This window comes from Tupaia chinensis, unplaced genomic scaffold (assembly GCF_000334495.1).
Source record: "Tupaia chinensis unplaced genomic scaffold, TupChi_1.0 Scaffold000086_1, whole genome shotgun sequence".
Taxonomy (NCBI): Eukaryota; Metazoa; Chordata; class Mammalia; order Scandentia; family Tupaiidae; genus Tupaia; species Tupaia belangeri.
Genome location: NW_006159548.1, coordinates 3,318,868 through 3,346,583, shown reverse-complemented (window position 1 = coordinate 3,346,583; position 27,716 = coordinate 3,318,868). Strand labels below are relative to the sequence as shown.

The window sequence follows — 27,716 nt, the reverse complement described above, 5'->3', positions numbered from 1 at the left end:
CAGAAAAGAAAATATTTGGAGATATTTTATTTCTAGGATAGGGAAATCTCACATAAAACTCTTGATCACGTCATTAATTCATAAAAAATACTGTGCCAGTTATAATTAAAGGAAAAAGTTCACACCAATCCGTAAAGATCCATTTTGTCTTCTTCTCACCTACAATATAAATTAAATTATATTAATATTTAATATTAATTAAAACATATTAAATATATTGAATACTAATGAAAAGAATAGGTATAGAAGGTAACTAGTCCTCTTCATGTATATCAGGGGAATGCTAGATACATAGGATGTTTTCCGATGCCTTTGAAATAACCTATGACAATTTGCATTAGTTGAGAAGCTAATTTAACATTGTGAGCATCATTTTGTTCCAGTGTTTTTTAAAAAGCTTTAAATTAAATTGCATTAATTTTTTAAAAAAAATATTGGTAGTTCTTCTTAGGATCTCTCTGTCTATAGATTGTTATTTGGGAAGAACCAACAGTGTTCAGTTTTGTCTGAATTTCTTTTGTTACCTGGAGTAACTTAAACTCCCAAAGCAGCACGAGTTTTTGAAATGAGTTTTAGACCCTGAAAGTTAAGAACAAATAAAAATAATCAGATAAAGGAATGGATAATTATGCCCACCAATATACTTAACTCTCTACAATCTGGGGTGAATTCATAGGTTTATAGATTGACGAAGTTAAAAAACTTAAAACATAAAATCTCTGACATCAACAAGCTAGGATAGGAGAAGCAAGAGAAAAAAAAAATAAATCCACTCATATCAATAGCAATTTTTTTTCTCATACCAGTCTTTAATTCCTTGACTACCCTCATCCCACTTTCTCCTCCTACAAATCACAAGTCATTTGAAATTAAGTGATTTGCAGAGAAAGCACTGCTACTACTTGCTAGTTATGTACATCTAAAGGAATGTCTCCTAAAATCAGAGGACATTAACCTTTGTATCATATTGATCAGAATGGTTTACATCAGATCGATTTCATCAGTTTTGTTTTATCTGATTTGGTTATCTGTGTCTCACCCCAACCCCAGCCCATAGACACATACTGATAAGTGCACACACTGAATCATACCTAAATTTATTATTTATGTGAAAACTCTACATTTCCAAATATCATCCATCTTTGAAGTTTGCATATAACATCCAAACTTTTACATTATCAAATAGTCAGTTAAAATTGACTAAAAGGCTGAATTGCAGAATATTTTTTAAATATAGTGATCATATATATTCAGATATATTTAGTAAGATAAACTAAAGGTTTACAGAGTATAACCAATGAGCTTGATTATGGTAATCATTTTACAATGTAGGTATATATCAAAACATCACATTGTATACCCTAAATATATAAAATTTTTGTCAATCAAATCTCAATAAAGCTAGAAAAAAAATCTGTAAAAATATTAGAATTTTCCAGCTTTTTTTTAATGTAGCCAATTACAAATCCAGCTAAAATTACTAGGTAATTGGATTACAATAATCCCTATTAACTACTTAGTTGATAGGTGAAGGCATACTCCCAAATAAGTTCAAAAACATTTGCTATACTCTCTCAGTATTGTGTTTGCACAATGAATTTGCTATAAGTCTTTTTCATTTATTTAGCTAAATTAATCAGTTTTAGGCCAGAAACTGTCTACGTTATCATCCATTATTTATACATTCACTTTATAGTTTTCTGTACTAGGAAATAAATCAAAATTACTTATTCTCTTAATATATTTAAAATTATAATTCTTCCTAGTATTTCATGAGAAAAATATGATTATTCTTTAAAGTTCATAAAATCTTTCAATCTATTTCTAAGTGGAATTTAAATTTCTTAAACTTATTTTTAATTGCCAGAGGGTATGTGTGTTTGCCATACAGAGAGAAAGCACCTCCCAGGGGGGTATGGTCCCACTGCAATGAGACCATTGCATTTTTTTTTTCAACCTGTCAAGATTTGGGGCATTCATGCACACGTGTCCAACACGTTTTTCCAGTCACCAGGGGAGGGATTCAAACTGTAGGTCAACCATGTAAAACTCAGCTCCCTATTCACTGTGCTCAATCACTGTACTAGGGGGCCAACTCTCTCTGAAATTATTTTAAAGTTATAGAGTAGGGAAATCTTTTCATTATTCATTACAGAAAATCTTGAACCAAGCACTTCGAGGGTTAAAATATACCTCTTCTGAAAAACAGGCGTCCTGCTCCTGGCTCTGACAGCACTTCTCCAACAGGCTAGAGAAATCTGCAGTGACAGCCCCAAGTTGTTCGTCTGTTATTTGTGGCTTTTGTTTCACAAGGTTAATGAGAAACCTATGATTTGAAACAAAATAAAATGCAAAAGAAGTCCATGGTGCAGTGGTATTTTTCTAAAGCCTTCCTACTAGGTAATTTTCTGAACTCTAGCAACTCTCACCCTAACCCCTCACTTCATCAGCCCATGTTCAGACTCACCACACACTCTTGGTCTTGTACTTTCATCAGAAACATGGCAGGTGGAAACACCCCAAGTGTCCCACTGGTCCTGATTTGTGCAGATTATAGATGAAACACTATTTCATTGTTCCAGTATACATACATGTAGTACAAAATGATACTTTTCTTACTTGCCTAGAATATATTTTCCTGTTCTCTCTTCTCAAGAGTGTCTTATCCATACTCAAAGGCCTGAATTTTCAAGTCATGCCACCCACAATCCTCATACCCTCACCTGGGCGCTGGCCATTGCCTACACCACTCAGTAATGCTTTCATGTTGGGGCTAACATTAACTGCTAAGCTAATATTAACTGCTAACCACAACAGGCAGCATTCTTACTCTACCTGGGGACTTGCCTCGGACAGTGATAGAGGAAAAAAAAGGAGGAACAGGCTTCCCAATGAAGGAAGACCATTTACAAAACAAGCAAGTACTAGAAGGCATAGGTGTTTGGAGAATGCCCAAGTCTCATTGACTTGTATTGCCATTGCCATTAAGAAGAGCTCCCATAATGAACTGAAATGTATTTTGTTAACTGCAATGATATGTAGTGACTAAATGTATAAAAAGAAATTTAAAAAAAGAAATGTGCACATCAATTCTTAACACCCACCTGGCATGAATGAAGCAAATATTACACTTATCTTCTTCAAAGTGTAGATAGTGTAAACATATGGAAAGATGCATTTCCTGTACTTGGAATGGAAGTACCCAGACTTACTGCAAAGATATCCCATAATTCCCTGAAACAGATTGTCCATTTTTCCTAAACCCCCAAATGCATCTCAACAATAATCATCATGGAGACTATTTTCATGAACAAGAAATTGTCTGCCCTAATGAACTTTCCCAGGCCTATTTGCCAACTAGGTTGTGAAAATCTTGAGACAAGCTATTTCGAAAGACACATTAAGTGCTTCGAGGGAGATAGCGTTCTTCTGGCGAGTGCCCCCCCACCCCAACGAATGTTAGTGTGAGAGATGAAAGCCTCAACTGCTCTTTGGCATTGCAGGTCTTCTCTATGATAGCAAATAACAATTTCTTACTCATGTTTCATGGTTTGCAGTGCTACACCCTGCGCCTGGCACAGATCCTTATGGAAGACGAATTTGTCAGCAGAGAACAATGGCGGGATGTATGTTGGATCCAGCACAAAGCTGCTGAAGCATGGCCTCCGGTTGGCGTATGAAGAAGTGCAGCACTGGCCAATCCCAGGGTTTATAGGAGTCGTTTCATGTCTAATACACAGCTGTCCAATAATGAGGTCGGTCTAGTTAGGAGAATGAGAAAGGAGATTGAGCAGAAGCCACACAGTTGGTTCAGGTTTCCAGAAAAGTCTTGTAATACTTTCTAATGTACAGCAATTTATAATTAATATTTCAGGAAATTTGATGTGCAAGATTGTATATTGTATTTATAGATTCCAGCATTTACCATTCGTTTGGGATAGCCTCAGCACGTAGTGACAGATGTCGCCAGTGTGATACTGAGGACGATCCTTTTGTGATTTATGTCACCTATTTGAAACATGCTTCCAGATATATACAATGTTTCCCCCTTCCAAAGGGGGGGAAAGAAGTCTCCACCCTAACATACAAGAATCAACACATGGTTTAATCTAGTTGAGTGTTAATTTTGCAATGCAGAGAATCACTTTCTGAATATATGAATAGCATAAACCTAGCCTTTTCATATATATGAGAGTTCTTTAAAAAGTTAATGGAAAAATCGATAATAGGAGAACACTATGCATTGGATTTCTAAATTTTTTACATCAAAATAAACTTGTATTTTAAGTCTATTTTTCCATCTTCTCATATGTGAATATATATAGGTAAACATACATACATACATACACATACACACACATAAATATATGCATACATGCATGTGAATAATACATAATTCTAACAAAAAAGAAACAGGGCCAGTGTGTGTGTCTTTAAGACTCTTCTGGACCAGCAGGGGGTGTGGTGGGTAAGGCACTGTATCCCACATGGCTGACTCCACAGTCTGAGTCCCAGACCAAGCATCTTAAAAACATGCCAGGCATGTCTGTATTCATGCATGCCCAAAATTCCAAAGAATGGAGGAGAAGGAATTTCAGCATGGTCATCCACCTGAGGGACGTTTTCTCACTTTCCGTCTCTCTCTTTGTTTCTCTCTAGTGAGTACATATGCCCTATGCGGAATATCTTAAAAAGAAAAAAAACTTTTTAAATGTAGAACCCTCCTAGCTCCCACACTTCAGAGATATTATTTTTTAAAGATATTTTGGCTGTAGGGTGCATGCGCTCACTAGAGAGACAGAAAGCAAGAAATCAGTCCCTGGGGAGATGGCCATGCCACAATCCCTTCTCCTCCATTCTACTCTTGGGATCCGGGGCACACGAGCACATGCTTCTGGTATGAGTTTTAAGTCACTGGGTTGGGGGCACGAACAGCAGTCGGTTACATGGGAGTCCAGTGATGTAACCATTACACCAGCTGCTGGTCCCCAGAGATATTTATTAAGCAGTAATAACTGGTAACAACTCGTAATAAGGGCTAACATATTTGATGTGTTTTAGTATACATGAAGCTAATGCTGCGTGAGTTACACAGATTACCTTAGGACAAGCATCCTATGATGACGGTACAATTTTTATTCTCCAATGTCAGATGAAGAAGCCTAAGTTTAGTGATGTGAGTAACTTTCTGTGTGACATTACAAGCATGCAGTGAATACAGGTTGAAAATATGGACAGGCGGCACTAGAGCCTAGACTCCGGAGCCAGTCACTGTCCTGTGTCCCTACAGTCTCCCTGAATGTGGAATTCAATAAGCAATTAAAATGATGCTTAATGACAGGAAACTCTCCTTTCACTCTTAAACTTCAGTGAAAAATTCCAAGACATGAAGACTAACTAACATTTAACTCTTCATCATGAAAAAAAAAGAGGAAGAGAGAAAAATAAATACGCAAAATTGTTGACAATTACGATTTTAAGAGAAAAATAATTGAAAATTTCAATTAGCAGGACCAGCAGATGGCATAACGGCTATGTTACTGGACTCCCATGTAGTCGACAGCAGTTGGAATCCTGGACCTGGTGGTTTAAACTCATGCCTGGCATGTATGTGTGCATGCCCAAGATCCTGAGAAGAGAATGGAGGATTGTGACATGGCCATCCCCCTGGGGGGTGATTTCTTGCTCTCCAAAAAAATTTCAATTTGCAATCATATGTATGACACAAGTGCCGTTCATCCAGTTACTAACTGTAAAGTCATTCTACTATTCAGAACATGGGACTCACCCTGTTCTATACCCTACACTCTACCAAAGAGAACAAATTGTCTCTAACGATATACTAATAAGAAAATTACGCCACAAATGACAAAACTATAAATATGTCTGACATAGCTGAAACCAGAAGCTCGAGGCTAGAGTAAGGGACCATCCTGGCAGAGTGAGCTGTAGCCGTAGATACGCATGAGGAAAGTACTGGGCAAGGCTTCAGTCAATCAAATCCAAAGGCAGAACAAATTTAGTGGGTAGTTGGCTGGAGTCAGGAGTTTAAAACCATCCTGAAAGACAAGAGCTCCTATCTTCTGACTATTAGTACATATGTTTCTTTGGGCAAGTCTTTCCCACCATGGCTCAGCTCCAGACAGGCTTCTACACTGAAAACAAGAGATAGGCTGACGAAGATGTTCCCTTCTCAATCCCTTCCACCTCTGAAAGTGCCAACCTTAGTAACATCATCGACAAACTGCTGGAGGCCAAAAATGAGTTCCACCAACATGGGGGGTTTGATTTCCTTATCAAAGGACAGTTTCTGCGAATGCCCTTGGTCAAACACATGGAACTGGAGAACATCTCATTCGAAGAGGTTGTGGAACTAGAATATGTGGAGAAATACACAGCACCCCAGCCAGAACATGCACCCCTGCAATGCATGTTCTATGACAACTGGATCAGTTACATTAAAGAGGCAGAGAAGTAGATTTTAACTGGTTCTTAGAAGACTTCTGAGATCTGGTCCTTGGAAATGAAGTCAACAATGACAATTGTGGGACATACAGATCTTGTAAAAGATGTGGCCTGGGTGAAAAAAGATAACTTATCTTGCAAACTACTGAGTGCCTCTAGGATCAGACAATTATCTCGTGGGAGCAGAACGTAGAGAGGAATGAAGTGAAAGCTCTGCATTGCTGCAGAGGTCATGCTAGAAGTATGGAGTCTACAACTGTTGATAGCTCAGGAACTAAATTTTGCAGTGGCTCCACGGATAACATGCTAAAGATCTGGTAGACAGTTCCAACAGATGAAGAAGATGAAATGGAAGAATCTACTAATCTACCAAGAAACAGAAAACAGAGCAGCTGGGATTGACAAGGACTTCTATCGTGGCTCTCTCTGGCCACAAGGAAGTAATTTCCTCGGTTCTGTGGTCAGATAGGGAGGAAATCTTCAGTGCATCCTGGGACCATACGATTAGAGTGTGGGTTGTTGAGTCTGGCAGGGTTAAGTCTACTTTGATGGGAAATGAAGTGTTTAATTGTATTTCCTATTAACCACTTGGTAAATATTTAGCATCTGGAAATACAGGTAGGCATATCAGACTGTGGGATCCCACAACTAAAGAGGGTTCTTTGGCTGGGCCACATGTGCAAAGTGGTCTCCTACCCATGAACATCAGCTGACTTCAGGCTCGGTAGATAATATGGTCGAGTTGTGAGATATGAGAAGTCGTAAGGCTCTTCTCTATGACCTGGCTGCTCATGAAGACAAAGTTCTGAGTGTAGACTGGACAGACACGGGGTTACTTCTGAGTGGAGGAGCAGACAATACGTTGTATTCCTACAGATATTCACCCACCACTTCCCTTGTAGGGGCATGAAAGTGAATGATAATTTGATTCTGGAGATTGTTCAGTAATTGAACTAGATAGAGAATCATTGGATTACAATGATGCAAATGTAGGCAGCTGCCTTTTGGATTAAATTTAATGTAATGTTTCCATTCTTCATAATAGCTAACATACTATCCTTCTTTTGTATTTTTATTTTGTATTTAAATATCATAGTTTGTGCTTACAAAGTATAAAATATGGCTTGTGTTCGCTACCCTATGCAAACTCTTGAAATTAAACTCAGGTTTTTTTTATTTCTTTTTAAGGGTTAAAAAAAAAAGTCTGACAAAATGACTCACTTTAATCTATCAAAGATAAAGGTTTTTTTGTTTGTTTTTAACACTAAAGTAAATGGACAAAAAGAAGAAATCATAAGTCGAATAACATGCTGGTCATTCTATCTTTCCTTTGCACAAAGTTGCTCAGACAATACTGAATAAACTGGCTACAGCCATCAGCTATTCCAGAAGGACAGGAAGTCGGACCATGTACCAACCATGCCGAACTGGGTTCTCATACCCCCTCCGACTGTAAGCAATCGAACAAGTCATCTTTATGGTGGTTCGTACCAGCTCTTCCACCAGAGAATTGCTTGGCTAGCAAGGCAGGAATGAAGCCGGGCGAAGACACTCACCGCTGTCTCAATACAGGCTGATTGCTTGTCCTCGCTGAGCTGGCAGCAAGTTGCCGCCGCAGTCACCATTCTCCTGGTGTTGGCCAGCAGCTCTGACGTGGTCAGCTGAGGGGCCTTTTTCGTATAAGTAACAAGAAACCTGAAAGAAGCATTTTACCAAGTTTTCATGAGTGTTTTGGACTCCTTGCTCCTTCTCAAAGACCTTCTTCTGCTCTCAGAAGACGAAGTCAGCTCTTTGGTTTCCTCTACACGGTGTTTGGGCCGACTTTGGAGATGCACTTACAAAGGTCTTCCAAAGTGTATAAAAAATGTGTGTTACAGGGGATCAGCAGTTGGTATAATGGCTGTGTCGCTGGACTCCCATGTAGCTGACCACAGTTCAAGTACCAGACCCGGTGGCTTAAACTCATGCCGGGCGCGTGTGCATGCATGCCCAAGATCCTCTCCGAGAGGAGAAAAAGAGAAGGGATGGTGACGTGGCCATCCCCCCTGGGGGAGTGATTTCTCACTTTCTGTATCTCTGTCTCTCTCTTTCTGGTGAGTACACACACTCTATAGCAAAAATATCTCCAAAGTATGGAGTCTACAACTGTTGATAGCTCAGGAACTAAATTTTGCAGTGGCTCCACGGATAACATGCTAAAGATCTGGTAGACAGTTCCAACAGATGAAGAAGATGAAATGGAAGAATCTACTAATCTACCAAGAAACAGAAAACAGAGCAGCTGGGATTGACAAGGACTTCTATCGTGGCTCTATCTGGCCACAAGGAAGTAATTTCCTCGGTTCTGTGGTCAGATAGGGAGGAAATCTTCAGTGCATCCTGGGACCATACGATTAGAGTGTGGGTTGTTGAGTCTGGCAGGGTTAAGTCTACTTTGATGGGAAATGAAGTGTTTAATTGTATTTCCTATTAACCACTTGGTAAATATTTAGCATCTGGAAATACAGGTAGGCATATCAGACTGTGGGATCCCACAACTAAAGAGGGTTCTTTGGCTGGGCCACATGTGCAAAGTGGTCTCCTACCCATGAACATCAGCTGACTTCAGGCTCGGTAGATAATATGGTCGAGTTGTGAGATATGAGAAGTCGTAAGGCTCTTCTCTATGACCTGGCTGCTCATGAAGACAAAGTTCTGAGTGTAGACTGGACAGACACGGGGTTACTTCTGAGTGGAGGAGCAGACAATACGTTGTATTCCTACAGATATTCACCCACCACTTCCCTTGTAGGGGCATGAAAGTGAATGATAATTTGATTCTGGAGATTGTTCAGTAATTGAACTAGATAGAGAATCATTGGATTACAATGATGCAAATGTAGGCAGCTGCCTTTTGGATTAAATTTAATGTAATGTTTCCATTCTTCATAATAGCTAACATACTATCCTTCTTTTGTATTTTTATTTTGTATTTAAATATCATAGTTTGTGCTTACAAAGTATAAAATATGGCTTGTGTTCGCTACCCTATGCAAACTCTTGAAATTAAACTCAGGTTTTTTTTATTTCTTTTTAAGGGTTAAAAAAAAAAGTCTGACAAAATGACTCACTTTAATCTATCAAAGATAAAGGTTTTTTTGTTTGTTTTTAACACTAAAGTAAATGGACAAAAAGAAGAAATCATAAGTCGAATAACATGCTGGTCATTCTATCTTTCCTTTGCACAAAGTTGCTCAGACAATACTGAATAAACTGGCTACAGCCATCAGCTATTCCAGAAGGACAGGAAGTCGGACCATGTACCAACCATGCCGAACTGGGTTCTCATACCCCCTCCGACTGTAAGCAATCGAACAAGTCATCTTTATGGTGGTTCGTACCAGCTCTTCCACCAGAGAATTGCTTGGCTAGCAAGGCAGGAATGAAGCCGGGCGAAGACACTCACCGCTGTCTCAATACAGGCTGATTGCTTGTCCTCGCTGAGCTGGCAGCAAGTTGCCGCCGCAGTCACCATTCTCCTGGTGTTGGCCAGCAGCTCTGACGTGGTCAGCTGAGGGGCCTTTTTCGTATAAGTAACAAGAAACCTGAAAGAAGCATTTTACCAAGTTTTCATGAGTGTTTTGGACTCCTTGCTCCTTCTCAAAGACCTTCTTCTGCTCTCAGAAGACGAAGTCAGCTCTTTGGTTTCCTCTACACGGTGTTTGGGCCGACTTTGGAGATGCACTTACAAAGGTCTTCCAAAGTGTATAAAAAATGTGTGTTACAGGGGATCAGCAGTTGGTATAATGGCTGTGTCGCTGGACTCCCATGTAGCTGACCACAGTTCAAGTACCAGACCCGGTGGCTTAAACTCATGCCGGGCGCGTGTGCATGCATGCCCAAGATCCTCTCCGAGAGGAGAAAAAGAGAAGGGATGGTGACGTGGCCATCCCCCCTGGGGGAGTGATTTCTCACTTTCTGTATCTCTGTCTCTCTCTTTCTGGTGAGTACACACACTCTATAGCAAAAATATCTCCAAAAAAATTGCGTGTTATGAAGAAGCTATGCACGGATTTCAAAAATCTTTAGCACCACAATAAACTCATACTTTAATTCCATTTCTCCATGAACTTTCTGAAGTCCCTACTTCAGATAATAACACCAGCCTACCACAAAGAAGGGTGAACACCAGGCAGAAGGCTGGCTCCTGTCCCCACGCTCCAAGCGTCTACAACTTTCACTGTGATCTTTGGGTGTTTTAACTGTGACAAAAAGGGTACCTTTATAGCAAAAGTGTGCACAGTTTCAGGAACCTAAAGCCAGTGCAACAAATTAGACTTCACAGGCCATTCTTACTGTTCCATAAAAGAGAGGACTCAGAAGGGTTACCTTCTCTTGGGGAAACTGGGGAATCAGGTCACACTGACTTTTAATCTGAAATAGGGACTGAGATAAGAGTAGCCATGGGGGGGGGGGTCACTAATTTCCCTCACCTGTTAATAATTTTAGATCATTAAAATTATTGTTTACAAAAACGTACGCAGTTTGTAAATGATATTCTCCTAATTTCTGGAAAAGGCCACAGGTTTGCTTTGCCAGTGCTTGGCTCTCCTGGACGTATTTCTGCAATTCTTCTTCCTGGAAATACAAGCGTTATTACACACATTTTTCTCTCTTCCTGGACACACAATTTTGTATGTAAAAACTAACCTATATGTTACACTTTTATGAAGCTAGCTTAGAGAAAACAATTTGAAGCTTTTTAAATATTAAAGATGACAAAGTGTGAATTTTGAAAATTACAGCAACTTGGGACCAGCAGTTACTGTAATGGCTATGTCGCTGGACTACCATGTAGTCGACCGCAGTTCACGTCCCGAACCCAGTGGCTTAAAACTCACGCCAGGCGCATGTGCGTGCGTGCCCAAGATCCCGAGAGGAGAATGGAGGAGAAGGGATTGCGGCAAGGCCATCCCCCCTGCGAGGGTGATTTCTTGCTTTCTGTCTCTCTGTCTCTCTCTGTCTATCTGGCGAGCACACGCACCCTATAGCAAAAAACCTCTCCAAAAAAAAAAAAGGTTACAATTCTTGCCTTTTTTGCAGCACCCTAAAATGAGTATTACTTTTATTCTGTGCATCAAAGAACTTTTGGTTAGCATTTTTATTTCTAAAGTAAGCCACTAGCTATCAACTAATGGTTAATAATCATTTAATATCTAGATAATCAGTAGATAGATACAACTAGCTAACCAATAGTTAATAACTATTTGACAGATGTTTTAAAACAAACAGCATATTTCATGGATGTTACAATGTAGTTTTTTTAGATGCTCCTTAAAATTCAAAAGCAACTTACTCCTTTATCTTGGCATTCAAGTGGGTTTTCAGACTGGAAACACTTCTCCAATACCTCTTGGTATCCTTTAGCAACTCTTAGAATGACTGGGACAGCAAGCTCAAGATGTCTTCTTGAATATTCATGAATAAAACTGAAATATGTTAGAAAAAAGAAACATCCTAAGTTCAGGGAAGTAAGAGACAGAATGAAACCATTACTTCCTTAATTATTCCTGTATGACATGCTATGTAGAAGTTACAATTCAAATAAATAAACCTGAAAATGGAAATTAAATATGCTTTGGACTATATAAACGGGGAAACTATTCCTATGAACTATAATCTCTTGAATTGTCTCATAAAGTAATGTCGTGTTTTCTTTTGTACATCGCACTTTGGCTTTTGGGTTGTGGACTTCACATTCACTCAACAGATTTTTTTTCCAGTGCTTACTCTATGCTAGCATTGCTTTAAGCAGTAAAGAGTCAATGATGTGTAAGACAACATGCCTGCCCTCTCAAAAGAATACCTTACAGGGAGGCAGAAACAAGAAATAGGCCATCTACTTCAGGTAATGATAAGTCCATAAAGAAAAATAAACAAAGATGGAAAAGAGGGAAAAGGGAGACACCCAGGTGAAAGGGCCATTAATTTAGCAGGTGGTCAGGAAAAGTATCTCTGGGTGCAGCAGGTGGCGTGGTGGTTAAGGGGCTAGACTTTCACATGGCTCACCATGGTTTGAGTCCCCGACCTGGTGGCTTGTTTTCTCACTTTCCCTCTCTTTCTCTCTATTTCTCTCTTTCTGTCTCTATCTGGTGAGTGTACGTGTCTCATAGTGTCGCAGAAAGCAAGATGCCAAGGAATGGACACCAATAGCAAATTTTAAAAAATAATAATAACAATAATAACAAATTAAACTAAATAAATAATTCTTTTTTAAAAAAAGAAAAGTATCTCTGGGCAACTGATATTGGAATAGAAATCTGGTGAAAGGAAGCCACTCAAGTATGTGGGAAAGATAATTCTCAGCTGAGAAAAGTTCTACTGCAATGACCCTTTGCAGTCGAAGAACTGCTTCTACTAAACAAACAACCACCTTGAGGTGTGCATGAATGCATAAACTTAGAGATAATTCTTGAATTTTCTTTTTTTAATGATCGAATTTCCTAGGTGTACTCTCAGTTTATAGACATTGGTCATATTTATTCTGCCAGCATAAATTGTCAATATGAGTCTCTTAAATTTGCACTGGTTCTAGTTTGCATCATTTTATTTAGCAGTGCAAACAAAGTGTGAATGTCTCATTTTAATGTGACGATAGAGTAATATCCTCAGGGAATAGTAAAAGAAAATTGGATCATTATTTTCAGTAATGCATTAGACTCCTACTCTTAAATGTAGACTTTTGTAGATCATTAAATCTAATGTCCTAAGAACTACCCAAATTCTTCTTCTGATTGTGTCCATAGATACTCAGTACAATAAAGGAAGTCATATTTTCTTGACTCTTCAAGTCTCTTAAAGGCAAATGTAATAAAACATGGCCTATTAATTACATTAAAACAAACTACAGGGCCAGCAGGGGGCACAAAGGTTAAGGTGGCTGGATACTACATGACCAACGGAGCGGATCAAGCCCTGGAACTGACAACTTAAAAGACACACCAGGCATGCCCAGGCTGGACAGGATCCTGCTTGACAGGATCTCTTGTTGAGAATACACCAGGCATGCCCAAAATCCTGAGAAGAGAATGGAAAAGAAGGGATTACAGTATGGCCATTCCCTTGCAAGGGTGTTTTCTCACTTTCTCTCTCTCTGTGTGTCTCTCCAGCAAGCACGTGCACCCTATAATAAAACTAAAATAACAATAATGATAATAAATGAATAAATAAATAAAAACCAACTATTGTGCTGCAAATGTTTCTAAACATGTTTTAATTTCCTTTAAACAATTAAATACGTATTTAAAAAATAGCAGATGCACTGCTCTAATATAAGGCTTTCTATCTAGCACTATTTATTGGGTTGTAGTTTGGGGAGAAGTATTTTAAACCTGTATAGCAAAAGGACGCATTCTTAATCATGAGCCCTTTATTATAAAAATATCCACATCCTATTTGAAAGTTCGATGGTGGCCTTCGTATGAGTAATCCATCCAGAATGACAGTGTTTTTGATTTCAGAGAAATGCAAATAAAATAAAATGCAGCTTCATACACAAGCCCGTTAATAACAATAATGGCAAAGGCTTCTCCATTATAAGACAGAGCCCAGTCCTTATTCTCCAGATAATCTGCTTAAATCTGTTTTGACTGAGAACATCCTGGCCAAATATCCTCATGTGCTGAGCATGTAATCCAGAGCCGACACTCCCCATTTGAACAACACACCACTGCCAGCCATGTGCTAAATCCCACTTGTGCGAACATGCATTTACAGTGCATTACCTTGCCAAGAAGATATTTTTCTCCCTTGAAGAGAATTGGTTGAAATCTCTGTCTCCTAAAAACCTGTTTAGGTTTGGAGATAGACCTTCAGGTTGGTCATCATTTTCTGTGTGAATTACGCACTGCCCAAGTTCGAGGATGGGCAATTTGCAGCATTTTCCTATTTTGCTTGACAGGATCTCTTGTTGAGAACATATGTACGACATAATTTTCTCCTGCAGTGAGAAAGATAAAGTATACATTTTAAGGGCTTAATTTTTAATATAGGACCTCAGGGCCAATGCTAGGGGAGGGAGAGAGGGAGAGAGATAAAAAGAAGGGAGGGAAGAAGGATAGAAAAATGGAGAATGGGAGAAAGGACAAAGCAGATATTTTATCTTGTCTTGCATTTTTGTGTTTTCTTCTTAGTTTTGCCTTTCCCCACTCCTTTCCACTCATCTGTTCAGTTCTTTTTTTGTTAAAAATAAATGTTACTCTTTTGTTTTAATAAGAAACTTTAAAAACAAGAGAGATTGGGGTCAATAAGTGGAGTGGTGGTTGAGGCGCTGGACTCCCACATGGCCAACGATGGTTTGAGTCCTGGCTTGCTTTCTCATTTTCCCTTTTTCTTGCTCTGTGTCTTTCTGACCAAATTTTAAAAATAAATAATAATAACAAATTCAAAAATTAAAAATAAATATACTTTTTAAATCTAAAACAATTTAAAAAAAAAAAAATAAGCGAAGCCCAGCCACAGTGGCAGAGAGTAGCACTGTACAGTGACTAGGCTGCATGGGAGACCTGGTTTCCGTTCCCATCCCAGCTTAGTCAGGCCAGGCACTGTGGTGCACGGGGTCCTTGCAAACTGAGAGCTGGGGCCAGGGAAGTTGAGATATGGAAGTTGAGAGCTTCACTATCAAGAATCTCTCATGCCCCTGCTCCATGCTTTCTCTCTAAGTTAAATAAAATTAAAACAAGGGGAAAACTTACTTCTCTAATTAAATGGCATTCATATATATATTAATAATATATATATAATATATATATATTATTAATATTCAACTTTGCCTCTATATAACATTTAGGGCTGTTAGAATGCAGAAAGCAAACTTTCTGCTCCATCTTTTCCAGAACAAACTGCAGTGATTCACAATGACCTCCAGAGGGCAGTCCATGGGTAACGAAATAGCAGTGCACCTAAGTGGCCAGAAAGAAGGACGACTCACATATCCGTCATGGGGTTGGCATCAGTAGGGACAATTAAAGCCCTTTATTCAGCTATTAAAATCCAATGTAAAGATCATATTGAAATTAATGTTTTTCAGTCTAAAGGAAAAGGTAGTTATGAACTCCAAAAAGTGAAAAATTAATTTTAAAAAAGACCAAAAAAAAAAAAAATCTGACCTCAAAGAAAAAGAACACAATTATTGTTGATGCCCCTCATAGTCACATAAGTACTTCTAAAAGGGAAAAAAATATAAAGTAATAAACTGTCTTTGGGGAACCTTCCCCTCAGTTCATCTTCTCCAACTCTTCATTCCAGATTCCTCCTAGTGTTTAGTGGATGGAAAGTACGCAATATGTGTTTGTCGAATCAATGAAGAGTATTGGAAAACAAGTACATTAAAAGTAAAGAGTTTGTCCCCAAAGACCCTATGTGGCGGCCTCCTGGAAGGTTGCCATCTTCTTTAAAGTAAGAAACTGAAAGGCTCTGGACTCTTAAAAGAGGGTGACATCAAAAACCAGAATCCATACAAGACAGTTTAAGTTTTACTACTAAGAAGTTTGTAACTTCAGTCCTGTGGCTAGCATTCCCTTCCACTAACTCAAGTCAGTCAGCTTTCTGCCTCTTAGAATGAGGCCAAAGACAGAAAAAGGGGCAGAAGTGGATCTTTTTAGGAAAGGAGGCTCTTCACCCCGTCCTGCAGACACTCCAGCATGTTTCCCCTGCAGCATTCTTCATGCACGTGGGCCACGTCCAGGACCAGTTTCTGAATGTCAGTAAAATTAGCTCTGGTAAACTTCTGACTCAGCTTCGTAACAGTTCTAGGGACAAGGAAGGAATTAGAAATCAATGATGGATATCTACCAAATGAAATAGCGCTTATAGGCCCAGCCCCAGTGACACAGTTGATAGTACACTGAACTGCCATGCTGGAAGCCACATGGCTGACTGTCGGTTCGGATCCCTGGCCGGGTGGTCTTGAAACATACCAGATGCACTTTCAAGATCCTGACAGGCTAGAGGCCCATGGAAAGGGGATCACGACATGATCATGACACCCTGCTGAGGGTGCTTCTCTGTCTCTTTCTCCCTCTCTCATATGTACACACACATGTGCTTTCTATAATGATATATAAGCTTTTAAAAAATGAAACAGCACTTAGAGTATAGTTAAAGTTCCAAAGGGAAAGAACTGAAATGTTGTTGATTTAAAAAATGAAAAGCTTAAGTCTTTTCAGTTCCAGTCCCGTCTTTGAATACAGTAGCTCTGTGGATTGTGACCTGACCCTACAAGTGACTTGGAAGTGTCTTATCTTTTCTTAAAACCTTTCCCAGGATAAGAAGATTTCTAGCCTTTTGCTGTTCATCCCTGATGCTGAGCATTTGGGATCCTTGTAGTGAGTGAATAAAAATATTAAGGGTAGAAATAATTAAGAAATTGGAAATTTCCTGGGACCAGCGGATGGCATAATGGTTACGTCACTGGACTCCCACATAGTCAACTATGGTTCAAGTCCCAGACTTGGTGGCTTAAAACACATTGGGCACATGTGTGGTCATGCCCAAAGTCTTGAGAGGAGGATGGAAAAGAAGGGATTCTGGCCATCCTCCCGGGGAGTGATTTCTCACTTTCTCTTTCTGGGAGCACACGCACCCTATAGCAAAAGTCTCTCTTAAAAAAAAAAAAAGAAAAGAGAAGAAATAGAAAATTCCATGAGAATGATAGTCATTTTTTTGATTGGGGGAAAAATTACTTCTGAGAATCCCGAGAGGGGTGCAGACATGCAAACAGATGAAATGGGAGAAGAAAGTGGGGCAGACTAAACATTTCTGACATGGCATCATGCCAAGACTTGTAGTGTGGCCAAAAAGGGAAGTGAGAAGTAAAAACTTGGGTTCTTTCACTTCATTTTAAGGACTGTTTGTGTGGAGCCATTGCTCCTTCAAACAAATGTTGTTGTGGCTTTAATCACTATGTTTAGCAAATGATAAAGTCACTATAATCAAATCTTTTATACATTTTTTAGATTTTCTTATTTCCATTTAATTGTCATAATGACATACAATATGGTTTTTCAAAGCATGCATGCAGGGTGTGATCATCAAATCAAGGCTATTACTACATACATTGTTTTCAACACAGAACCTTACATTCCGTGTCTGTTAAATGTTACACTGAACCCTCTCCCCGCCTTCCACAATCCACCCCCACCCATACAGTCTATGGTGTGTACACTTCTCTCCATTATTACAACTTCAAATCTTCCCATTTCTGCCCTAGAGGGCAGATATTTGGCATATATTGAGTGAGAACAAACACTCTGTGCTTCCTCCCAGTTCCATGTTTGTCTTTCCTAGTCCGGCTTACTTCACTTAGCATTAAAGATTCTAGATTCATCCACTTCATATCAAATGGCAGTCTTATTCTTTATGGCTGAGTAACATGCCGTTGTGTCACTATAAGATCTTAATTTCTATTTTACGACTAATACAATTTTTTTCTTAACTTGCTAGAGGGAATGTGCAGTCATTGCAGAATGAAGGAAGGTGAGAAAGCACCCACTGTGGGGAATAATCACACCACAATCCCTTCTCCTCCATTTCTTTTTTTTGGAATTTTGGGCACACACACACCTGACATATTTCTCAACCTACTGAACAGGGACTTGAACCACCTGGAGAGCCATGTGGGATCTGGCCTGCCTTCACCACCACACCACCACACCGCCATGTGGCCTGATGAATCAATCTTAAGTTTCTACAGATTTGGAGAGTAGTTAAAAGATAAATCTGACCTCTTCTAAAAAGGAATTATAGCCAGTCTTGGGAATTATATGACTAACCATTTTATTTTAGGTCGCCACTGTGTATAATATCTTACTGTGCCATTTAACAAACTCTGAATCCATATACTTAACCACTCTGATTAGCAGCTCAGGTGTTTTTTCTATCCTAGAAATGTTTCACTATCAAGGAAATGAAGACTACTTAAACCAGTTATGTCATTTAAAATTTTCTTTTCTCTTGATATTATATTCTGATACCATCGTCTTGAGGGAATATTTTCATGAGAAGCAACAACTGACATAAAGAACTTGAGAGCAAATTAGAAAGTACAATTCAAATAAAGAGCTCCTTGTTTAGCCCAGGATTTTAGATGGTAATCAGTGAAAGCTGGCTACTTTTGGAGGAGCTTGGAATACACAGTCTACTGATGAGGTATAATTTGATTGCAGGCCAGAATTGGGGTCTAAAAGAATAGTAGAAACGTTAAGTCTCCTGTTAGTATTATCTCAGTGGGGATTCGGTAAGTGTTAAGTAGCAGACTGATTCTTTGCTCCCTTCCAGTTCTAAGATTTCAGGATTCTGATCCTATTAACCCTCATGAAAGAGGACTTCCTTCTTGGGACCAGCAGTTGGTGTAATGGCTATGTCACTGGACTCCCATGTAGTCAACATGGTTCGAGTCCCAGACCCAGTGGCTTAAAATCACGCTAGTCATGTGTGCATGCGTGCCCAAGATCCTGAGAGGAGAATGGAAGAGAAGGGATCACGGCGTGGACATACACCCAAGGGGTGATTTCTCGCTTTCTGTCTCTCTGTCTCTCTCTATCTTTCTGGTGAGTGCACGCGCCCTATAGAAAAAATCTACCCCCAAAAAAAGAGAACTTCCTTCTCCCTAACAGCAACAAGGGGAGAAAATGAACCACAAAGGTAGTTCCATAGATCTCACCTTCTTTCTTAGATACAGCTTAAACTTACATGGCCTGGAAGGTTCGTGGTTCGAAAGTCCTCATGACCGCACACATGTGTTGATTTAACAAGCTGCTTTCTCTTAATTCTTTGGCGATTGGTGCTCCCTGGACGTCGAAGAAACAAGGTGTCAAGAAAACACAGATTTCCTTTCATAAGCTCTCATAATAAGGAAAGCAACAGGTACAGGTAAAAGTTGAACCTCCATAAAACATGTTTTACTAAAAGTTATAAATGCCATCCTTTTCATTTTAATTTGTCAGTGTGCATGTGTGCTCTCCAAAGAGAGATGGAAAGGGAGAAAGCATCTCCCCCCATTGGGATGTGGTCACACTGCAAGCCTTTCTCCTCCATTTCTTCATACTGTTGGGATTTGGGACACCCACACACTTGCATCAAGTGAGTTTTCAAGTTGCCTGGACCAGGTGTTGTTGGCCATGTTGGGAACTGGCTCCCTTAAACACTAGGCCATAGGGCTGGCCCAAATGCCACACATTTTTGGAGAATATTATTCATTCATTTTTTTTTTTGGTTAGTTTACATGTACCTATGCTGGATGAATTTATTAAAAATATCTTAAAACATTATAAATTGTATATGTGATAATGAATGAATAACCATCCTTTTAAGGAGCCTTAAAACAGATTAAAGTTTGCTAATTTCTTTTTTTAAGATTTTTAAAATTTACTTCTTTCATGAAAGACCAAGACAGAGAGAAAGAAGGAGAGATAGGCAACCCTCAACAGGGTCCTTGTGCTACCATCCTACCCTCAACTTCAGCCAATCAGGATCATCAGCCTACGGGCAATACCCTGTCTGTACAGGGAGACATCAGAACATGAACCTGGGACTTACCCATAGGGCCTCGCTATTGTGGAGCATTGTGTTACTGCACCACCATGGCTGACCACTGCAAATTTCTTAAATGTCGGCTCAGTCACAAAATAAATAAATAAATAAATAAGATTGTATCACAGCCTGACTTCTGAGACTGTTTCTGAGAATAGTTGCAATTCTCTGGAAGTTCCAGTGGTAGGATTTCTAGTATCGAGTGATTAATTGTGGACATCATCCTAGTTCCTTAAATCTAAGAAAACTACTCACTTCTCTGAACCTAAGTTTCTTTGTCTTTTTAAATGATAATGATACTTATACTTCAGATTTGTCCTAAGGATCCAAAGACATAATGAATCTAAAACTTTGATCATAATGCTCTTTTTTCCTCTCTCCTGTTTCCTCTTTTTCCTTCCATCTTCTTTCACCTTATTTCTGTATTTTATTTCCATTATCATCTCTTCCTCTCTCTGTCCTTCTTTATCCCACCAAACTCACTTTCTAATAACAAAATAGTTGCTGACAGCAATCCCTTCACCTCCAATCCCCTCTTGGGACTTTGGGCATGTACACACATGTGCCTGGCATGATTTTCAAGTCGCCAGTCCAGGACTAGAATTGCGATCAGCCATGTGGGATCCCGTGCCATAACCTTCACGCCACTTACTGGTCCACTGTGTTTCTGTTTTTAATTTTGTTATGTTTTAATGAGCCATAGCCAGATTACAGGATTAGTTTAAATATCCACCCAAATACAATACCTTTGTTTGGAAGCATTCAACTGCATTTTCAGCTTTGCAACAAGATGGAATAATTTTGTCATACCGAGCAGCCAAAGAAAGAATTGTAGGTGCATACAGGAAGGGGTGACTTCTTGATATTTCATAGATGTATCTGCAAAATGAAATTGAGCTCGAGAATTTACAAACACATAAAAATAAGACTACTTCTCCTTAGAAATGGACTCTTCTGGTCGTCTAAAGTTCATAGAACAACGAGAGCAAAAATGCGCTTGACTTTTTCTTTACTGTGTTCCTAAAGGGACAACAGTTAGGTTTTTTTTCCCATGTGCCCAAAAAAATTCTTAGGGAAAACGTAATTCGACAGATGATACCAGATTCTAATGGGCATGGGCACACCAAAAATCACTCTCTTCCATTTCTCCATCCTGATGAGATTTGGGCATGCACAGGCACATCCCTGGCATCTTTCTTAAGCCACTGGGTCCAGGACTCAACTGCACAGTCTGTCATGTGGGGTCCAGCTGCCTTAACCACCATGCCACAAGGTCGTCCCTTCACATTTTTTATTTCCAGGCAATTTGGTGAACACAAAGCCTTAAAATTTGGCTTCAGAAGGAGTCATTTTGTGCAGTACTAATAGATTCTTGGGTAAGGCAAAATTGAGAGATTAGAGGGGGTGGGAAACAGGCTGTATCTCAAGAGGTGACAAAAACAGCTAACGGGTCTGTTGTGTGGGCTGTCCTGCATCTAGCACACTATGGAGACAAGTACACTTAAGAGTTGCTCTCCCAGGGTCAGCCAGTGGCATGGTGGTTAAGGTGTCACTATCCCACATGGCCAGCTGCTCAGTTTGAGTCCCAGACCTGGCAACTTGAAAAACACCAGGCATATGTGTGTGCATGCCCAAAGTCCCAGAATAAGGGAGAGATGGAGGAGAAGGGATTGCAGCATCTCCCACAGGGGCTGCTCTCTTACTTTCACTCTCTCTCGGTCTCTCTCCAATGAATGCACACACTCTCTGGAAATTTTCTTTTTAATTGCTTTCCTAAACACCCAGTGAGACCTCAGCAGATACAGTTATCGTGATCTCTACTTAAATTCTAAATTCTGGGATGTTTGCTTCCCTTTAAATCGGATCCTTACTTGTTTATGAATGTCTCCCTGTTTTCTTCATATGCTTTACAACTCGTGGCAGGTTCTAGGACTTGGTGGGGCCGGATGGATGCCGGAGTGGCCTTTTTGTGTGAGAGCATGCAGTCGTGTCTTTCCTTTTCACTTCGACTGCAGCAGTCTGAAAATCCATACTTTTCAGAAATTTCCTTCTCATGGCAAATTTCTTCCAGAAAAGCAGGGAGCTATAGGAAAGATTTTATATTTAGTAGGAAACAACTGACTTTGAAAAACTTCCGTAAAGCATACAAAGAGTGTTCTACTATCCCAAATCAGAACTATAGATTAAGAAACTTGCCAGTATAAATTTCAATACGTTTATCCATAGTTTACCCTGACGGGATAGCTTTCTTTGTTGTCTTTTGGAAAATGATATTTTAATTTCCAACCTTGAGTAGTATACGTGACTACTAGGCAAAGCTGTTTTATTTTTCAAAGGAAAAGAGGCATGCAATATTTTGTCTCCTTCACTTTGAATTATTTTCTTTTTCCCTTTTATGTTATCAGCAATTTGGCCTCAAGATACATAAGCTTTCCTTTTTATATCAACCATGTTTCAGAAACTCATTCCATGTGGCATTCTTATGGCAAGACATTGATCTAAAGTTATATATTAATTTCAGTTAAAACGAGTTTTAAATGGAATGAAAATAGAAAGATTGAGCTAAAATGTTTTAAAATGCACGTGCTTCCTTTCTTGGTGCCTTCACTTCACCAAAATCAGGTGACAACACCAATATTCCAAAGGAAGCTTCTGAAGAATACAAGTGTTTCATTCATCTCAGGAAATTTTTATGTAGCTTTTGCAACTGTTCATATTTAGAGAACACTGGAACTTTTAAGTAAGACTTTGAACTCCCACATTAAAAAATACTTTTAACTTTATAATGATAAATCACCAACCAATAACGTTATTATCTAGATGATTTTTATTATGAGTTTTATAAGATCATAAATTTTGAAGACGGAAAGTACTTTAGCTTTAAAGAGAAAGTCCTTCTACAATATCCCAATCCTGGTGTTTTGATCATTTCATCAACCCAAACTTGATAGAAGATTCTCGAGGTATTTTATTCCACAATTGGATAGCTCTAATTATTATAAAGTCTTTTTTTTTGTTTTGGAGAGGTTTTCTTTTCAGTATAAGGCGCGTGCGCTCACCAGACAGACAGACAGAAACAGAGAGACAGAAAGCAAGAAATCATCCCCCAGGGAGGATGGCCATGCTGCAATCCCTTCTCTTCCATTCTCTCGGGATCTTAGGCACGCATGCACACGCGCCCGGTGTGAGTTTTAAGCCACCGGGTCCGGGACGCGAACCGCAGTCGACTACGTGGGAGTCCAGCGACATAGCCATTAGGCTAACTGCTGGTCCCATAAAGTCCTTTTTGATACTTAAATAAGATAAACAATCGTAACTACTATTTACTAAGCTTCTACACCAGGATATCTTTATACTAAAATGAAGTATTTAATGATTATCTACAATTCGGATGTTACTGGGTATTATATTTTCTTGTGTGTTTGCTATCTGACAACCCAATGTGCTCTTTCCGCATATTCACCATAGTGTAGGGTAGTATGGTGCGAAATAAAGCCTTTCAGTGGTAGTTCTGGAGCCATTTGGGTTGGTTGAAATCCTTGTTCTGACTTTTGTTGGTTCCCTTCAAAAACATGCTTAACCTAAGGCACAGGCTTTCGTTTTCTCAATTGGAAGATTAGCATGTATCTCTTAGGATTATGGTACAGATTTAATACATTCAGATTTGTAAACAAAGCTGATACTCCACTGGTACAGCCCATCCTTGACTCAGTGAACAACTGCTCACCTTCTTCAGTGCTGTTCTCTGTGTTAGAAAATAGTTTGATGACCAGTGAGTAACACCACCCAAAATAATGCCATTCACAGGGGCTGCTTAATAAAAATTAGCTGCTACTACTATGATTATAGCAATCTCTACAACAACCCAAATGGAAGCTATTATTCCTCAATGTAAAGATAAGAAAGCTAAAGTTTGAAGAAATTAAAAAGCATGCCCAGGGTCACCCAATTATCTTAGCCACATAATCTTATTTCAAAATCTCTGCTCTTAGTTACTGTACTTAGTTACTCTGCGAGTACTTCAAAAGGTTTGTGGGAGTTCTTGATGCTATTCCTGTTATAAAAACTTCTTTTACTAGGAAAGATTTGGGTAAACTAGAAAAATTAAACATTCTTTTTTTGGGGGAGAGGTTTTTTGCTATAGGGCGCATGCGCTTGCCAGACAGAGAGAGACATCGAGACAGAAAGTGAGAAATCACCCCCCAGGGGGGATGGTCACACTGCAATCCCTTCTCCTCCATTCTCCTCTCGGGATCTTGGGCACGTACACACACGCGCCTGGCGTGAGTTTTAAGCCACCGGGTCCGGGACTCGAACTGTGGTTGACTATGTGGGAGTCCAGCAACATAGCCATTACACTAACTGCTGGTTCTCAAAAAATTAAACATTCTTGATCTAGAATACTGATACCTGGGACCAGCAGATGGTGTAATGAGTATGTCATTGGACTCCCATGTAATCAACTATGGTTCGAGTCCCAGACTAGGTGGCTTAAAAATCTTACACCAAGCGCGTGTGCATGCATACCCAAAATCCAGAGAGGAGAATAGATGAGAAGGGATTTTGGCATAGCCATCTTCCTTAGGGGGCGATTTCTGACTTTCTGTCTCTCTCTCTGTGTGTCTCTCCAGTGAATACATACGCTCTATAGCAAAAAAAAAAAAAAAAAAGTTGCTTCAGCATGAGGTGAAATTCACTCCATTAATTTTTTCTGCTAGAATCAAGAAGATGTTTATTTCCCATGCTGATTCTGGAGGAATTAACTTCCTCCAGAAAATAAATATGCTCCCTATGAGCTTCTTCTGACTTTGACTGTATCTCACAGTAAGTTCAGAGTAGTTCATGAGAACTTGAGAATGTAGTGGTCATTGCGGGAAATGATTGATGAAATTGTCCACTTAAGTAGGAAATGTAACTACTTTTTCAGCTTTTGGTTTTCATTGTGCATGTGTTACTACCACAAACAACATAAACTTATATTCTTTAAAATGTTGTGGAAAAATAAAATTAAAGTACAAGTTCATTTGGTGCAAAAAACCTTGAAATCTAACCATACTCGTTTCATAATACATCTTCCATAAACTTGTTGAAGACTTCCGGTATTATCTTTTTTCTATAGCCACTCATTGTTTTTTTTTTCCTTCTGTTCTCTTCAACATTGAGAATCCATCTAACTCTCTTTTTAAACAGCTTTTCAAGTATTTAAATACATTTCACAAGCCTTCCCTATATCTTCTCTTCTGCCTGCTAAATTTTGGTCAAATATCCAAGTGTTTTGTTTGGTTTTGCTTTGTTTTCTTATCCACTCACCTGGTTTTCAAAACACCCTGAAGCCTGCTCACTGCCAGTGGGTTTCTCAATCACTGTCAATACATCCTTTACCATTTTGCTTACTTCCTCGTAAGTGGCCTCCTTAACAAATTGGGCGCAAATTATGGTAGCACTGAAACAAAAATGCATGTGAATGTTTGAGTAACAGACTTATACCAAGCTTATTTTTCTCAAGGAGAATTTTGGGGTTTTGGGTCTGTTTTATTTTCTGTTTATGTTGTGACCTGTTTAGAGAATAATCAGAGATAAAATTATATATAACATCTCTCTCTCTCTCCCTCTCTCGCTATATATATATATATATACACACACACACACTTTTTTCATTTATATATGTATGGAATTAGAGTCTAGCCACACAGGAAGAAATTTCAGGCTTTTACTAACCCTCTTCCTGTATAAATATATATCAATACACAGTATAAATATATATCAATTCACAGTATAAATATATATCAATACACAGTCAAAATAAGCAGATTTCTCAGAAGAGTGGTCTCTCCTCTTACAGTCACCCAAGCACTGCAATACACCTAGAATGGAAAGTATTTATATATATTCTTTGCATTCTTCTTTTAAATTTAAACAAAGAATTGATCACTGGACCTTTGTCTGTGTCTACTCCCAGCATTAGCAAGACTATAGTGCTCATGAGTTGACTCAAAGCAATGCTAGTGCAGATTTCTGTGAGCAAGAAGCAGCAGCAAAACACTACTTTAAATTTCCATTAGAAATTTCCGAAACACAGAATGGAAAGACGACATTCAAGAGAGTGGCATATTCTGCTCAAATAACAGAAAATGGAATAATTCATCTCCTATAAATTGTTACAAAGATTTAAGTAGTATACAGACTAAAGAACATCATGATATCACCCTATTGGTATTAATGAAAAAATATCACCAATTTATTCATGGTTGCCACTGACCAGACACTAATTTCTAGTTTCTAAAATCTGATTTGATTTTCCCCCATGGAATTTCAAGGAATTTAAAGATTACTACCTAATATATTGGCTAACAGTTCAAGTCCTTCAATATCAATTTGATATTCAGTGTAAATAACTTCTCATGAAATCATCCAGTTTGTTTTTATACATCAAAAAACCATAGGGCTATCCAACATTATTTAATAACCTACAGAGGTTATCATTGATTTGCATATTTAATGTGCATTTCTACAAGGGAAACTTACATGTTGACTAAATTCACCTCTGCAGAACATTGGGATGAATCCAATACGGAAGCTGGAAAGCAAAATAAATTTAATGAAAAGTGGTGTTTTCAGCCACCATCCAATAAAGTAATTACTATTACATACGAAGAGCTGTATTTAATTTAGAACTATACCATTTTAGAACTAAGAAGATCACATATTTAAATATCTTAATTTTGTACTAGAGAAAACTAGAGGCTAAAGAATAAAACTAACAAGAAAAATAGCAAATATTAGCACAAAAATCCATATTTTTTCCTCCAGTTGTTCAGCTTTCCCTGCATTGTGATGCTCTAATTGGATTAAAAATCAAATGATAAAAAATATATTTCAGTCAACCTTTTCAACATGATTATACCACAGTTTGTCATTTATAGTCCCATCACAGCGCTTCTTCATCAGACAATAAACAATGGTCCATTTTCCTGATAAGAATAAAGATGTTACTTATTTTACCACTATGATGGCATGGTATGCAAAGAAGTGAGAATTATGGCTTTTTCGAAGTTACTATGTACATCAGTCAAATAAATGATATACAAAAAAACTCATTCAACCTAGGATATATGAACCATTCACTGGTGATGCTCAGTACAGCTATAATTTTATAAAGTTCCAAGTTTATCTTTGACTTAACTATATCTACCAGTGAATATTTTTCTTCTATGTGAAACAATAAATGTAATAAATAAATCAAGACAAATTAATAAGTATGAGCTTAAGAATTTTAAGCATCTTGATACAGAGAACAGACAAAACAGAAAAGCACAAAATATCTCACCTATGCCATAAGCATTTTTATGCAGTGTTCTGGATTCAGTAAAATTTAGTAGTAAAATTAAAGAAATTGATACCAGCCACCTCATGGTTGCTAGTTATTTTGTTGTCAGCAGTGGTGAGAATATTGCAAATTATCCTGAAATTCTTTTATAGTCTTCTCAGGCAATGCCTGTTAATTAGTAACCCTCTGTTGGTATATCCATATGTATCCTTAGGTTGAAAATGAGACAATTTGCCAATAATTAACAGCTCAAGGATTATTTGTATTTTATGTTCAAGGACATGGATCTCTTCGGGGTGGAAAAAAGGGTGGAGGGGGACTTAAAATTTTATTGTTTTGCAATGTAAAAAATATT

At 38.6% G+C, this 27,716-nt stretch overlaps 1 protein-coding gene and 2 pseudogenes across 1 annotated transcript; 2 read left to right on the top strand and 1 right to left on the bottom strand.

Moving 5' to 3' along the window:
* Nucleotides 1–72: 72 nt before the first annotated feature.
* Nucleotides 73–27,446, bottom strand: AFP (alpha fetoprotein). Its single transcript, XM_006142913.2, has 15 exons — nt 27,362–27,446; nt 26,560–26,611; nt 25,345–25,477; nt 21,906–22,117; nt 20,781–20,913; nt 19,195–19,292; nt 16,124–16,253; nt 14,229–14,443; nt 11,801–11,933; nt 10,985–11,082; nt 9,911–10,049; nt 3,538–3,761; nt 2,194–2,326; nt 525–579; nt 73–159 (listed from the first exon to the last, which is right to left on the bottom strand). Exons 1-14 carry the CDS (start codon nt 27,444–27,446, stop codon nt 535–537), a joined length of 1,830 nt encoding a protein of 609 aa, XP_006142975.1. The 3' UTR covers nt 73–159; nt 525–534.
* LOC102468663 (ribosome biogenesis protein WDR12 pseudogene) lies at nt 6,128–7,375 on the top strand (annotated as a pseudogene).
* LOC102469071 (ribosome biogenesis protein WDR12 pseudogene) lies at nt 8,598–9,264 on the top strand (annotated as a pseudogene).
* Nucleotides 27,447–27,716: the final 270 nt, after the last annotated feature.